Raw genomic sequence first — 13,568 nt, forward strand, 5'->3', positions numbered from 1 at the left:
TCCTAACTCTTCAGTCTTGTTCTTTTTCTTTGAACTGAGGACTGAATCTGTAACAGTTTTTGTGATGAAACAGATTAGAATACGCAATAACTTGGAGAAAACAAGGAAGAAAAAGGAAAAGGCTAATGATAGTGTTGTTACCTAATTTTTGACCCATATTTTGATTTTTAAAAAATAATAATAAAATAAAAATAAAAATAAAAATAAAAATAAGAGTTTACATATGACAATAACATAGAACATCAGGGTTAAGGAAACAATATGTCAACGAGATAATTACTGAATCATATATAATTACTGCAATATAAAATACAATATATATATGATTTGATTCTTGCTTGTTATGAAAAATAATCACTGTAATGTAAAATACCACATATATAAGATTTGTTGGTGTTAATTATAGAAAATAATCTCTGCAATAATTATTACAATATTTTCTTAAATAATACGTGTAGAAATTTTCTATATAAGTGAACATCCAACCATAAATACAAAAAAAAAAAAAAATCACAAGGGGGCAATCTTTCAGAAAAAAAAAAAAAACACAAAAAACCTTAAAGATAAAAAAACCTAAACATGTTTCTCTTCCTTGGCCGCAGCCCCTCCTTTTTTTTAAAAAAAAAAAAAAAAAACAAATCAGACCCCCTTTGAAGAAAACCAAAACGGACGCCCCCAGCTTTTCGCCCTTCACTTTCTTCTTCCTCACTCGCCTGCTATTCTCCACAGACACCCGGACACAAGCCTCTTTTCCCCTGTCTCAGCCGACTTAGAGCATCCGGCCAACACCTCCTCATCTCTCTCTATCAGTCGCAGACCCTTCGCCAGACCTTACTACCCCAGCCTGCAACCACCGTAAACACCATTTACAGGCCTTCCCTCTCTGTCAACACAGCCCCACAAAAAACGTTTTGGACTTTTTTCTATATTTGCTTTCATTAACTAAAATAGCAAGAGCAACACAATCCATATATACATAGTGTGTTCATCCAAATCAATTGGAAATTGATGATCCTGATAAAAAAAAAAAAAAAAAAAAAAACAGGAAGTATTACAAACAAGCCCTGCATGCCATAGAGATGAACTTTTTTTTTTTTTTTTTCTAACCAGCTGTAAATCAAAGTGCGCAAGTCCTGACCAATAATAAACTGGGAATAGACGCAATAGCTATTGAATCCAAGCTCGTCTTTCATCCTCTCCTTCTTTTTCTTGGGTCAAAAATCATCATCACCTCTCTTTTTTATCCATGTTAAAAAGACTAAGACAGCCTTCAAAAACAACCTTACTCCCCAACAAAACAAAGACAAAATTTAGTTACAGTAATTTCACTGCATGTTTTAGCTTTTTGTTAATTAATATATTTTATGTGAAAAAAATAATATAAATATTTAAAACAAAGCTATTTTCTAGCTTTTAGACTAAATATATTGTTTTAAACAACAATAATTTATACATTAAAGGGTCTTTTCGAAACTACTAGACCAACAAAATTATATAAATATTTAAAACAAAGCTATTAATATGATATTTATTATGGATTATATTTTATTATGTCCTTTATTGTTAAATTTTGTCATCCAGTTTATAATTTGAAGTCATTGGAGCATAGTTATTTGAATAGTTAAAATACATTTTCTTTTACTAAAATTCTATTTTTACATATCTCCGTAGAAAAGCCAAAACCAAAAGGAAAGTATATATACTCGTTAGCCAACATATTTTTATCTATAATTAGCATTTGTTTGTCTCTTTAAAAACAGAACAAGAGAAAAAAAAGCCTGCACATCTCAAAGCCCAAAAAATTTGATAGTATTATATAAAACTGAAAATTAAAAATATTTATATAAATAAATTTTAATTTTAAAAGTTTAAAATTTAAACTTCAAATTATATCTTTTAACTTTAATATTATTTCATTAATTTGATAAATTACTTATATTAATTGTATAATTAATAACATGATTGTATTATATAAAAAATAATTAAACTAGTTATATAATTATATTAATATAAAATATATTAAAATATAATTAGCTCTTCTAAATACCTTTCTACCATTGAAATTACACCTTAAAAAAAACTCTATTTACATCCATTTTATCAATTTAATTTTCAACTTTTAAAAATAGCATGTTTTATTGGAGTTGCTCTTGTACAGAATTATACAAGGGAGAGGAAGGCAACAAAGGGAAAGAGACAAAAGAAGTCCAAAAATGTTTATTTTAAACATATGAATCAACTCAATTGTGATGTGTGGCCCAACCCCTGCTCTTGACAGGAAGGTGCCTCTGCTGCCCAATGCGCGTTCGATATCCCTTTCATTTCTCTTTTTGCTTTTTCTCCACCGAAACTCCATCTTCTTTATAGTGTAAACTTACCAGTACGAGTTCTTGACACCGGAAAAAAAATTCGACGTCATTGGGCTTGGCTAGATCTTGTGCCTCTTTAGCCAACACTTACCACACGGTTTGTTTCGTCTAGATTCGTGAAATACTCGTAGAAATTTGGTGTTTTCTGATTTCTAAGTAGAGTTGTACATGTTCCAGCTTGAAATTACTAATTGGTAGATTTAATTGCCAAATTTCTTGATCTTACCTTCTGTTTCATGTTTGACCACAGGAGCAGGCCTTACACGCGTGGAAAGCAATTGCTGAACCAAGCTAGCTAGTTGAGGCCAGAAGGGATCGGTGCTAGTTTATCGCTATAGGGATTTTCATGGCTTCCAGCAGCGTGCAAGGAATAACCTCATCTTCATCTTCTCCTCCTCCACTATATGTGTATGACGTGTTCCTTAGTTTTAGAGGCAAAGACACCCGGAACAACTTTACTAGTCATCTATATTCTAATCTGAAACAGAGAGGCATCGATGTGTACATGGATGATAGGGAGCTCGAGAGAGGAAAGAGCATCGAACCTGCTCTCTGGAAGGCCATCGAAGAATCAAGGTTTTCTGTCATTATATTTTCGAGAGATTACGCTTCTTCAGAATGGTGCTTGGATGAACTTGTCAAGATTGTTCAGTGCATGAAAGAGATGGGGCAAACTGTTCTGCCAGTTTTTTATGATGTAGATCCCTCAGAGTTTTATGATGTGGATCCCTCAGAGGTAACCGAGCGGAAACGGAAATATGAGGAAGTCTTCGGTGAGCATGAACAAAATTTCAAGGAAAACTTGGAGAAGGTCCGGAACTGGAAAGATTGTCTCTCTACGGTGGCCAATCTATCTGGCTGGGACGTCCGGAATAGGTAAATCGTCTATCTACTTATTCTTATTCTCAAATCTGCCCTGTATTGTTTCATTGATGAACAAGCATGATAGTAAATGTGTATTTTTTTCATGTGCATGTTTTTTTTTTTTTTTTTTTTATGATATTTTGAACTGATGTGATCAAGCATTTCTAATCTATACATAAAACTTCTTTCTATTCTTAGGTTTTTCTTTATATTTTGAAAATAAAATAAATATTAAACAAAAAAATTAAAATGTATAAAAATGTTGAAAAACAAATCTAGCATGCACAAATAAAAAGTTAGCTTAAAAAATTAAAAATTGTGAAGAAATGACAACAAATTCATCATAAGAAATAAAAAATTGACCAAAGTTTTTGAATATGTTGGTTTTAGCTTTTCAAAATAAAATAAAAAGATTTTCCATCTTGATTTAAAAAATTCAAACTATTTATAAATTAAAGAGACAAATTTATTTTTAATTTTTTTTGTGAATATTTTTATTTTTATATTTGGAATTAAAATTTGATAGTTGTCTTTCTTTTACTAATGGAGTGTAACAATGAATTTACTAATTTTTCATTCTAAACAAAATAAACTACTTATTAGAAACAATAAGGTATTTTTATAAGGGCCAATAGTCATTATAGAATTGATAGGGGTAGTTAGGCATTTTTTTTACGGTATAATTACTTAGTTACCTTTAAAAGAAAAAAATAAATAAATTAGCTATAGGGGCTCTTTTAAAATTTTTCACTTTTCAGGGTGCAATAAAATAACTTCATTTCCTTTAAAATTAAAAATACTTACCTTGTCTTCAAGGGCTTATTCATGCTTTTTTGTTTTTGTTTTCTTTTGTGATAAAAAAAAGAGAAGAAAAGTGGTTGGCTTGTTTGTAGAACACACAAGCGAGTAAGTTGTTCTGTCTTATTTAAGCAGCACGAGCAATGTCTTATGACACCCAAAAAAGGCCTTCATTGATGTTTTCTAATTCACCATGATGTGACCTGCCTCCCTAAGTGTGAGTGGCATGTGTGGAGTAATTTTTTCTGGTTTGGCATCAAATGACTTTCTTTTCTTTTGTTTTTATCCTCGAATTCCGCACCCGACCTTCTAAACTTTTATAGTAACCCTTCAATTTGGTTTTTTTTTTTTTTTTTCATATTTGTTCTATTTTCTTTGAGTTGATATTTTTTTTATATGAATTATTTTTTAGAATTGAAATTTGCTGTTAGTTTTATACTTTTTAATTTTTTAATCTATTAGATTTGATTCTCGTTCTTTTGATTACTATTTATTTTATGTGAGATTATTTTTATTTTATTTTATTGGTGATTTCATCCTTTATTTTTTATTGTTATGTTTTTTTACCTTGGAAAATTTTTAAAAAATTGGTGTGTGTGTGCGTGTATATTATTTCTGATTTCATACTTTAACATTGAATTAAGCTTTTTGGTTGAGTCTGGATTTAGGATTTAACTGATTGAGAATTTGGGACACTAACCTAGGTTTAGGAGATTTGTCTAGGTTTTTTTTTTGAAGCTCATGTTTTTTTTCCAGTTTCATTATTCAATATTTAATTTAATTAGAGACTGGGCTCTATTAATTTTTTTTATTTGTTTTCTATAAGATTTTTAAATAATTTTAAAAAATAACCAAGGTTATCTTAAGTCTTTTTATTTCTCATTCTTTGTTAAATCTAGCTCCTATTTTTTAAAAAATCCTTTTTTTAATTGAATAATTTTTTTTTTTTATGTTTAGCTTTTAATATTTGGTTGATTGAAATTGGGCTCTATTTTATTTTGATATGGGTTCCATCGAGTTTTCACCGAAATGTGCTTCGGATCGCGAGTTTCACAAGTTAATCATAGTTACTCCAAGTCGATCTAGTGTGTTGTCATCACAATTATATTTTTAAATAAATATATCGTCCAATATATTATTATCTTAATATTTTAAAAGTGTTTTTCTAGCTTGTATTGAATTTTTTACTTTCAAATATTATTATATTTTTTAAGGGTTAGAAAAAAATAATCCAACACTTGAGGCCAAAAATCTAGTTAAAGAACTACACATTAAAGTGAAGTTTTCAACAAGTTGCAACTTATCATTAGTATCATAAAAGCTACATGAATTTTTATGGTTCAGTTTTTAAGGTATGACATAAAAGCTACATGAATTTTTTCCCATGAAAAAAATTATTTCTCAAAATACTATAGGTGGGAAAAAACTTTTCAAACTAGCATAGGCATCACTAACGCAACTTGACACATGTAGGTCTCGCATGTCAAAAACATCTTCCTTTCTTTCTTTGTTGGGTTGGTCCCTCAATTTTTATATTTAGTTAACTTTAGTTCCATTATTACGATCATTTCATCTATTCTTTTGCACACAAAAAATATATGAATTAAAGTTAATATTTATTTCAAATGCAATCGCTAAAAACGAGTTAATTTTTGCCTAAAATATTGTTATGTTTTTTCCCAACTTAAATAAAAATAAGTTTATATTAATGAAATGATCATTATATTGAAATTAATATTAAGATTGTATAAAAATTGAAAGACCAAATAAAAGATTAAATAGAGAAGAAAGACGAAGAAATGCGTTGTGAAAATTTGAGTTGTGAGAAGCATATGTTAGTTTGGGAAATGTTCTTTGGGCTTTGCTAATATAGAAAAAAACTCAAAAATTAATAAAATTAAAGTTGTTTTTTTTTTTTAAGTTAATTATGCTAAATAATTGAATTTTTTGTTAAAAATAATTATAAAAACAACTTAGTGGTCGACAAAAAATATGATAGAACTCCTTTTGCCTTTTGGTATGTTAAAACCAAACTTAATGGATATTTTATTTCCTAGCTTTTGTTCTTGTATGCATGCTTCTGTAGTAACTGTGTGATTCTATAAGCAATAAGATAGCTATTGTACGAATCATTTTTAGCATCAATACAATCATAGTTCCTTTTTCAGTTTATTCTTTCTTTTTCCTCTATGTTCTTGAAGCTATCTATTATCAGGGCCCTATCTTTCTCAAAGGTTGGTGTATTAATTTTCGGCTAACAACTATACATTTTCGAGCTACAATATGCTAATGTTTATCTTCCCATTATCACTATCTGATTTGATTTCTGCACACCGCATGATTAATGTTTTGCACCCTCCTATGCAGGAATGAATCGGAATCAATTAAAATAATTGTTGAATACATATCGTACAAACTAAGTGTCACTTTGCCAACAATTAGCAAAAAATTAGTTGGAATAGATTCTCGTGTAGAGGTATTAAATGGCTATATAGGTGAAGAAGTAGGCAAAACAATCTTCATAGGGATTTGCGGAATGGGTGGCATAGGTAAGACGACTGTTGCAAGGGTAGTATATGATAGGATTCGTTGGCAATTTGAAGGCAGTTGCTTCTTAGCAAGTGTCAGAGAAGTTTTTGCTAGGGAAGATGGACAACATCGTTTGCAGGAACAACTTCTTTCTGAAATCTTAATGGAACGTGCTCCTGTATGTGATTCTTCTAGAGGGATTGAGATGATAAAGCGGAGGTTACGACTTAAAAAGATTCTTCTTATCCTTGATGATGTAAATGACAAAGAACAACTAGAATTCTTGGCTGAGGAGCCTGGATGGTTTGGTCCAGGGAGCAGAATTATCATAACAAGTAGAGATACAAATGTGTTAACCGGAAATGATGATACTAAAATTTATGAGGCTGAAAAATTGAATGATGATGATGCTCTCATGTTGTTTAGCCAGAAAGCTTTCAAAAAAGACCAACCTGCTGAAGATTTCTTGGATCTATCCAAGCAAGTTGTGGGTTATGCTAATGGCCTTCCACTAGCTCTTGAAGTTATAGGTTCATTTTTGAATGGAAGACGTGTCGATCAATGGAAAAGTGCGATTAATAGAATGAATGAGATTCCTCACGACAAAATTAATAATGTGCTTCGCATTAGTTTTGATGGTCTCCATGAATCAGATAAGAAAATATTTTTAGACATTGCATGTTTCCTGATGGGGTTTAAAATTGATCGAATAACAAGGATACTTGAAAGCTGTGGATTCCATGCAGGTATTGGAATACCAGTTCTTATTGAGAAATCTCTTATAAGTGTCTCTCGGGATCAAGTCTGGATGCATAATTTATTACAGATAATGGGTAAGGAAATTGTTCGTTATGAATCCCCTGAAGAGCCTGGAAGGCGCAGTAGATTGTGGACATACGATGATGTCTGCCTTGCACTGATGGACAACATAGTGAGTAGCTGATAGAGAACATTATCCATAAGATTTCATGAAGTTTATTTTAATTTACGCTCCATCTCTACTTTGTATTTGTTTTTTACTTGTATTCCCCTTTTGGTTGACAGGGAAAAGAAAAAATAGAAGCCATTTTCCTGGACATGCCTGGAATAAAAGAGGCACAATGGAACATGAAAGCCTTCTCTAAAATGAGCAAACTAAGATTGCTCAAAATCAACAATGTGCAGCTTTCTGAAGGACCTGAAGATCTTTCCAATAAGCTACGATTTCTTGAATGGCATTCTTACCCTTCAAAATCATTGCCAGCTGGTTTACAGGTGGATGAGCTAGTTGAACTTCACATGGCTAACAGTAGTCTTGAGCAATTATGGTATGTGTGTAAGGTGAGATTAACTAATTTAAGGGCGTTTGTATTTCTTTTTATCGTTTTCCTATATATATATGATAGAAGTATCCATATTTCTTCTCCCTATCTGATTGCAGAGTGCAATTAATTTGAAAATCATCAATCTCAGCAACTCACTAAACCTGATCAAGACTCCAGATTTTACAGGAATTCCGAATCTCGAGAACTTAATTCTTGAAGGTTGTACAAGTTTGTCTGAGGTCCATCCATCACTTGCACGTCACAAGAAGCTTCAACATGTGAATCTTGTGCGTTGCCAAAGTATTAGGATTCTCCCAAGAAACCTTGAAATGGAATCGCTTAAAGTTTTCACTCTTGATGGCTGCTCAAAACTTGAGAGGTTTCCAGATATAGTGGGAAACATGAACTGGTTGATGGTGCTTCGTTTGGATGGGACTGGGATTGCTGAACTATCTTCATCAATTTGTCATTTGATTGGCTTAGAAGTATTGAGCATGAACAACTGCAAGAAACTTGAAAGCATTCCGAGTAGCATAGGTTGCTTGAAATCCCTTAAAAAACTTGATATATCTGACTGCTTTGAACTTGAAAATATACCAGAGAATTTGGGGGAAATTGAAAGTTTGGAGGAGTTTGATGTAAGTGGAACTTCAATAAGACAACCGCCAGCATCCATTTTTCTTTTAAAGAATCTTAAAGTATTATCTTTTGATGGATGCAAAAGAACAGCTGTGAATCCCACGGATCAAAGGTTGCCTTCTTTGACTGGTCTGTGTTCTATAGAAGTACTGGGTTTACGCGCTTGCAATCTAAGAGAAGGGGAGCTTCCTGAAGATATTGGCTACCTATCTTCATTGAGGTCTTTAGATCTAAGCCAGAATAACTTTGTTAGCCTGCCTATAGCCATAAATCAGCTTTCTAAACTGGAAAGGCTTGTCTTGGAGGATTGCATGATGCTTGCATCTTTGCCTGAGGTTCCATCTAAAGTTCAAGAAGTAAATTTGAATGGTTGTATAAGCCTAAAAACAATTCCAGATCCGATAAAGTTAAGCAGTTTCAAAAGATCAGAGTTCATATGTCTTAATTGCTGGGAATTGTACAATCATAATGGCCAGGACAGCATGGGGTTGACGATGCTTGAAAGATACCTCAAGGTGTTCTCTTAATCATACCCAAACCTTTTTGTATCTCTCTCCCTCTCCCTCTATCTATCTAACATTTTGGTTTTTCTTGGTACAGGGTTTGTCTAATCCAAGACCTGGATTTAGTATCGCCGTTCCAGGAAATGAAATTCCAGGCTGGTTTAACCATCAAAGTAAGGGATCTTCAATTAGTGTGCAAGTGCCTAGTTGGAGCATGGGGTTTGTTGCGTGTGTTGCATTCAGTGCAAATGATGAAAGTCCTTCTCTTTTTTGTCATTTCAAAGCCAATGGAAGAGAGAATTATCCTTTGCCGATGCGTATTAAATGTAACGGCCATCTCTTTTCAGATCATATTTGGCTATTCTATCTATCTTTTGATTACCTTAAAGAGCTTCAAGAATGGCAGCATGAATCCTTTAGCAACATTGAGTTGTCGTTTCATTCTTACGAGCAAAGAGTGAAGGTGAACAATTGTGGTGTATGTTTGTTATCTTCTCTATTTATTAAACCACAAACATCTGCCCATTTTATTGTCACAAGCAAAGAAGCAGCTTCTTTATATAAAGATTCTTTAGCTTTTTCTTCGTCGTACCATGAATGGATGGCCAATGTCTTCCCTGTCACCAGTGTTGCAGATCTAGCCCTGAGATTCATTATTCCAGTCGAGAAGGAACCAGAGAAAGTAATGGCAATTAGATCAAGACTCTTTGAGGCCATTGAAGAATTAGGGATGTCAATTATTATATTTTCTAGAGATTGTGCTTCTTTACCTTGGGACTTTGACGAACTTGTCAAGATTGTCAGATTCGTGGATGAGAGGAGATCGGACACTGTGTTTCCAGTTTCTTATGATGTCGAACAATCAAAGATGGATGATCAAACAGAGAGTTACACAATTGTCTTTGATAAGAATGAAGAAAATCTCAGGGAAAACGAGGAGAAGGTACGAAGATGGACGAATATTCTCAATGAAGTTGAGATTTCATCTGCATCAAAAAGGTAATAATTACTTCGAAAAGTTCTTTCTAAATGGCGTGGGAAAACACCGTGCAAGTTCATAGTGTGGTTAGAGTTTTTTTTTCTTTTAAGGTAGATTTTGAATTTTAAAAACAAAATATTTTTAAAGTAGTTTTTTTTTATTCAGTAACTTTTTTTTTCAATTTGGATGTGTTAATAAAGTTAAACAAACAAAATAATTGCATATATTCAACCTTCAAAAAAAAAATATGCACAACACCATCAAATAACAATTTATATCCAAAAACTTGTAACCAAAATAGAATGCATGCACTGGAGTCTTGGACAAGTCATTATTAAATTTGATTGAGTTCATATTTCAGGTTTTATGTTTAATTTTTTTTGGTTAAAAGTTGATATAAATTTCTGGGAAAAAACATATTGAACTCGGTTGAGTTCATGCTCCAGTCATGGGTTTAAGGAATTAAGCAACAATAACCACACAATGTTTTTTCTTATATTGCTTTTTTACTGATATTTTTTTATGTATCTTTTTTTTATATTTTTTACATTTATGTTTCAATTAATATCCTTCATTATGATTTTTTTATATAGATATTGTTTTTATAGTATTGTTCGTATTTAATTTTTGAAAAACTTATTATGATTCATTAATAATTTTTTAATTTTTTTGTATAAAAGAACTTAATTTTTAAAAATAAAAAATATGAATTTTCAAATAACATTAACATGTACAACAACCTTGCATAATATGTTTTTTTCTATTTTTATTTTATTTAATCAATTTAATATGTGTATTTATTTTTAATATCATTTGATTGAATAAAAATATTAATTTTAATAAACAAATTTAAAAAATATAAGCTGGTAAATGTTCTATTTATTAACACATTCAATTTTTCTAATTTTATTTTTAGTTATTTTTAATTAATTTATTATTATTATTTATTCACATAGTTGTCAATTTATTTGATTACATGTATGTATGAGCTTTTTAATTTATACTTTTAATTTTTTATGTTCAAAATGCACAACTATTTTGTAAGAGAAAAAAATATTTGGTCCATAGAAAAGCGACATCTTATTTTTTTTCACAAACAATTTGCAAAATAAAAAACTGTCAATAGACATAGGCCCAAACAAAATGAACCACTCGGGCTAGTCTGATTTGCTAGACCTAACAACGTTTAACTTTTATTTTTTCTTCTTTTAATTTTATTAAATTAATGCTTCTTTTATATTTTTTTTAAATATTTTTTATTTATATTTAGATTAACATCTCTTCTTCTTTTTTTTTTTTTTTATGTTGTTTAGAGATCCTTTTTAAAATTACGGTTATTTTTTAGTTATGCATTTAATGTTTTAGGAGGTTTTTCTGGTTTATCTATATTTTTTTAAAATCTTTTGTGTAGAAGAACTTTATTTTTTAAAATAAAAAGATTTTAATTTCAAATAATATTTATAATATGTGAAGCCTTGAATATTATTATTATTTTTCTTTTATTTTTATTCAATCAATTTAATATGTGTCTATTTTTATTATCGTTTGATTAAATAAACAAACTTGTTTTAATTAATAAATTTAGTAAATATAATTGCATAAATTTCTCATCTTGTAAAATTAAATATCTTAATCTACAACTATTTCTTGATTTTTCATATTTTATTTTTAGTTATCTTTTATAAATGTTTTATTTATTTATTAAAACACGTAGTTCTTGATTTATTTAATTATATTTATGCATAATTTTTTTTTACTTAAAAAAAATTAAATACAAAAACATATTGAAAAAATTATATTTATAAATTTTTTTGTTAAGATTTTTTTTAACCTGCGAACGAATTTACGTACAAGTATCTAGTAACATCGATTCCATGTATAGTTTGATTATTCGGTGGGGATGGGAAAAGGAATGTTTAGTTTTCAAGTCCTTTTTTATAAATCTATTTTTTTATATGAGAATTTTACCTAACCGAATGATAGAATTTTTTTTTATTCAGTAACGATTTAATGTGGTTCGACCCTACAACATGCATTAATAATTAAAGTTTGAGAAAATTCCCATTGTGCTAAGCTATATATTTCCACACAACACTTCTGACCTCTCCTTCTCATGACTCTCAGCGGCAAAGGAGCTCCAGCAACGCAGCAGCAGCAGATCCAGCTCCACCTCCACAAGCAGCGGATCCAGCATCTCCAACTGGTCAAGCAGTGGCAGGGATGGCTCCAGCGGCTCCAGCGGCTCCAGAAGCGCGAGCACTTGTCTGAGCAGCAGCGTGAGGAGCATCTCGAGCTGCAGGAGCAGCGGCGGCAGCAGAAGCTGCTGGAGCGGCGGCAGCAGCAGCTACTGGAGCGGCGGCAGCTGCTGGAGCGGCGGAAGCAGCAGCTGCTGGAGCGGCAGCAGCAGCAGCTCGAGCGGCAGCAGCTGCTAGGGCTGCCGCAGCTGCTCGAGCGGCAGCGGCGGCGGCGGCAGCAGCACGAGCAGCAGCCGCACCAGCAGCAGCACCACCAGCAGCTGCCTTGGGTTTGGTTTGGAATCTAACTTGCTTTAGCTTGAAGATCTTCGTCAGTTTTTGCTCATGGTTTTGGTTTTGGTTTGGGGTAATTTGATTCACATTTTGCAATATTGGTTATCGGTATATTTTTATTTTGGCGTCTCGGTGTTTCTGCGACCGTAGATTCCAAGAGGTTTTTGCAGCTACGAATTCTATAAATATAATGAAAACAGAAATGAGAAACTCGTCAGTTTTTCTATTGATGTAGAACGAGGAAGAAGACGAGGGGGAGAATAGTGTTAGAAGAATAGAAAGGTGACGAGTAAATACAAGGGGAGAGCAGTAGGAGTTGATATTCAGAACTCTTAATTAATACTAAAAATCTTGTTAATGTAAATGAAGGAAAAAAATGGATTTTTGGGTAATATTATTTATATTAAAACTAAAAATCTTGAAAGATTATTATTAAATGTAGTATTTTAAGTAGTGAATAAAAATGATTATTATTATTATTTAATGTGATTATGCTTAATTAACTAGTGAAAGATTATTATTAAATCAGTATTTTAAGGTTATATTATTTTTCGCTTCTACTATTTTTTGTTATTTTTTCTAATGTTAGTATTTCTAATCTAAATAAAATATTTAATTTGTTTATAACATGTTTTCAATGATTAAATGTTGTCTGTTTTTTTATTTTGCAAACATATTTAATTTTGTTGTGGGATCAGTACTTGACCTTATATATTGTGAGTATTAATAAAATGTTTAATTTGTATATAACATATTCTTCTTAAATTTCAACCTGTATTTTGAAATAGCTAGTCTGTCCACTTTTTTAACTCTGTTTTTTTGGTGTATGATATATTTAAATTAAAAACTATATATATTAATAAAAAAGTATATTTTGCTTTTTTTATATCAATTTCATTCAGAACTCTTTGAAATTAATTTTAAGTATTTTAATATTTCATGTTATAATATTCATATTTTAAAATATTTTTGAACAAAAAATTAATTTATTAATTTAATTTTTGATTAAAATCCAATTACACTTATTAACGACCACGTTTTAAAACCATTTTCTC

General features: G+C 31.0%; 1 protein-coding gene across 2 annotated transcripts; it reads left to right on the top strand.

The window, feature by feature from the left end:
- The first annotated feature begins 2,281 nt into the window (after window positions 1-2,281).
- Window positions 2,282-12,903, top strand: LOC118036121 (TMV resistance protein N-like). Of its 2 annotated transcripts, XM_035041830.2 has the most exons (7): window positions 2,282-2,466; window positions 2,620-3,245; window positions 6,399-7,491; window positions 7,605-7,880; window positions 7,981-9,018; window positions 9,104-10,005; window positions 12,110-12,903. In XM_035041830.2, the coding sequence occupies exons 2-7, from the start codon at window positions 2,716-2,718 to the stop codon at window positions 12,525-12,527; spliced, it is 4,257 nt and encodes a 1,418-aa protein (XP_034897721.1). In that variant the 5' UTR covers window positions 2,282-2,466; window positions 2,620-2,715; the 3' UTR covers window positions 12,528-12,903. The 2 variants fall into 2 exon arrangements, with proteins under 2 accessions (XP_034897721.1, XP_073261926.1); XM_073405825.1 differs by lacking the exon at window positions 2,282-2,466 and having other exon boundaries at window positions 2,511-3,245.
- The last annotated feature ends 665 nt before the right edge of the window (window positions 12,904-13,568 follow it).

The sequence above is a fragment of the Populus alba genome, chromosome 17 (assembly GCF_005239225.2).
Source record: "Populus alba chromosome 17, ASM523922v2, whole genome shotgun sequence".
NCBI classification, from domain to species: Eukaryota; Viridiplantae; Streptophyta; class Magnoliopsida; order Malpighiales; family Salicaceae; genus Populus; species Populus alba.

Bases quoted from the DNA above. Each gene is read 5' to 3' on its own strand.
- LOC118036121 (XM_035041830.2), top strand. From the start codon at position 2,716: ATGGCTTCCAGCAGCGTGCAAGGAATAACCTCATCTTCATCTTCTCCT. The intron at 3,246-6,398 runs GTAAATCGTCTA...CCTCCTATGCAG, and splicing joins GGCTGGGACGTCCGGAATAG to GAATGAATCGGAATCAATTA. The intron at 7,881-7,980 runs GTGAGATTAACT...ATCTGATTGCAG, and splicing joins AATTATGGTATGTGTGTAAG to AGTGCAATTAATTTGAAAAT.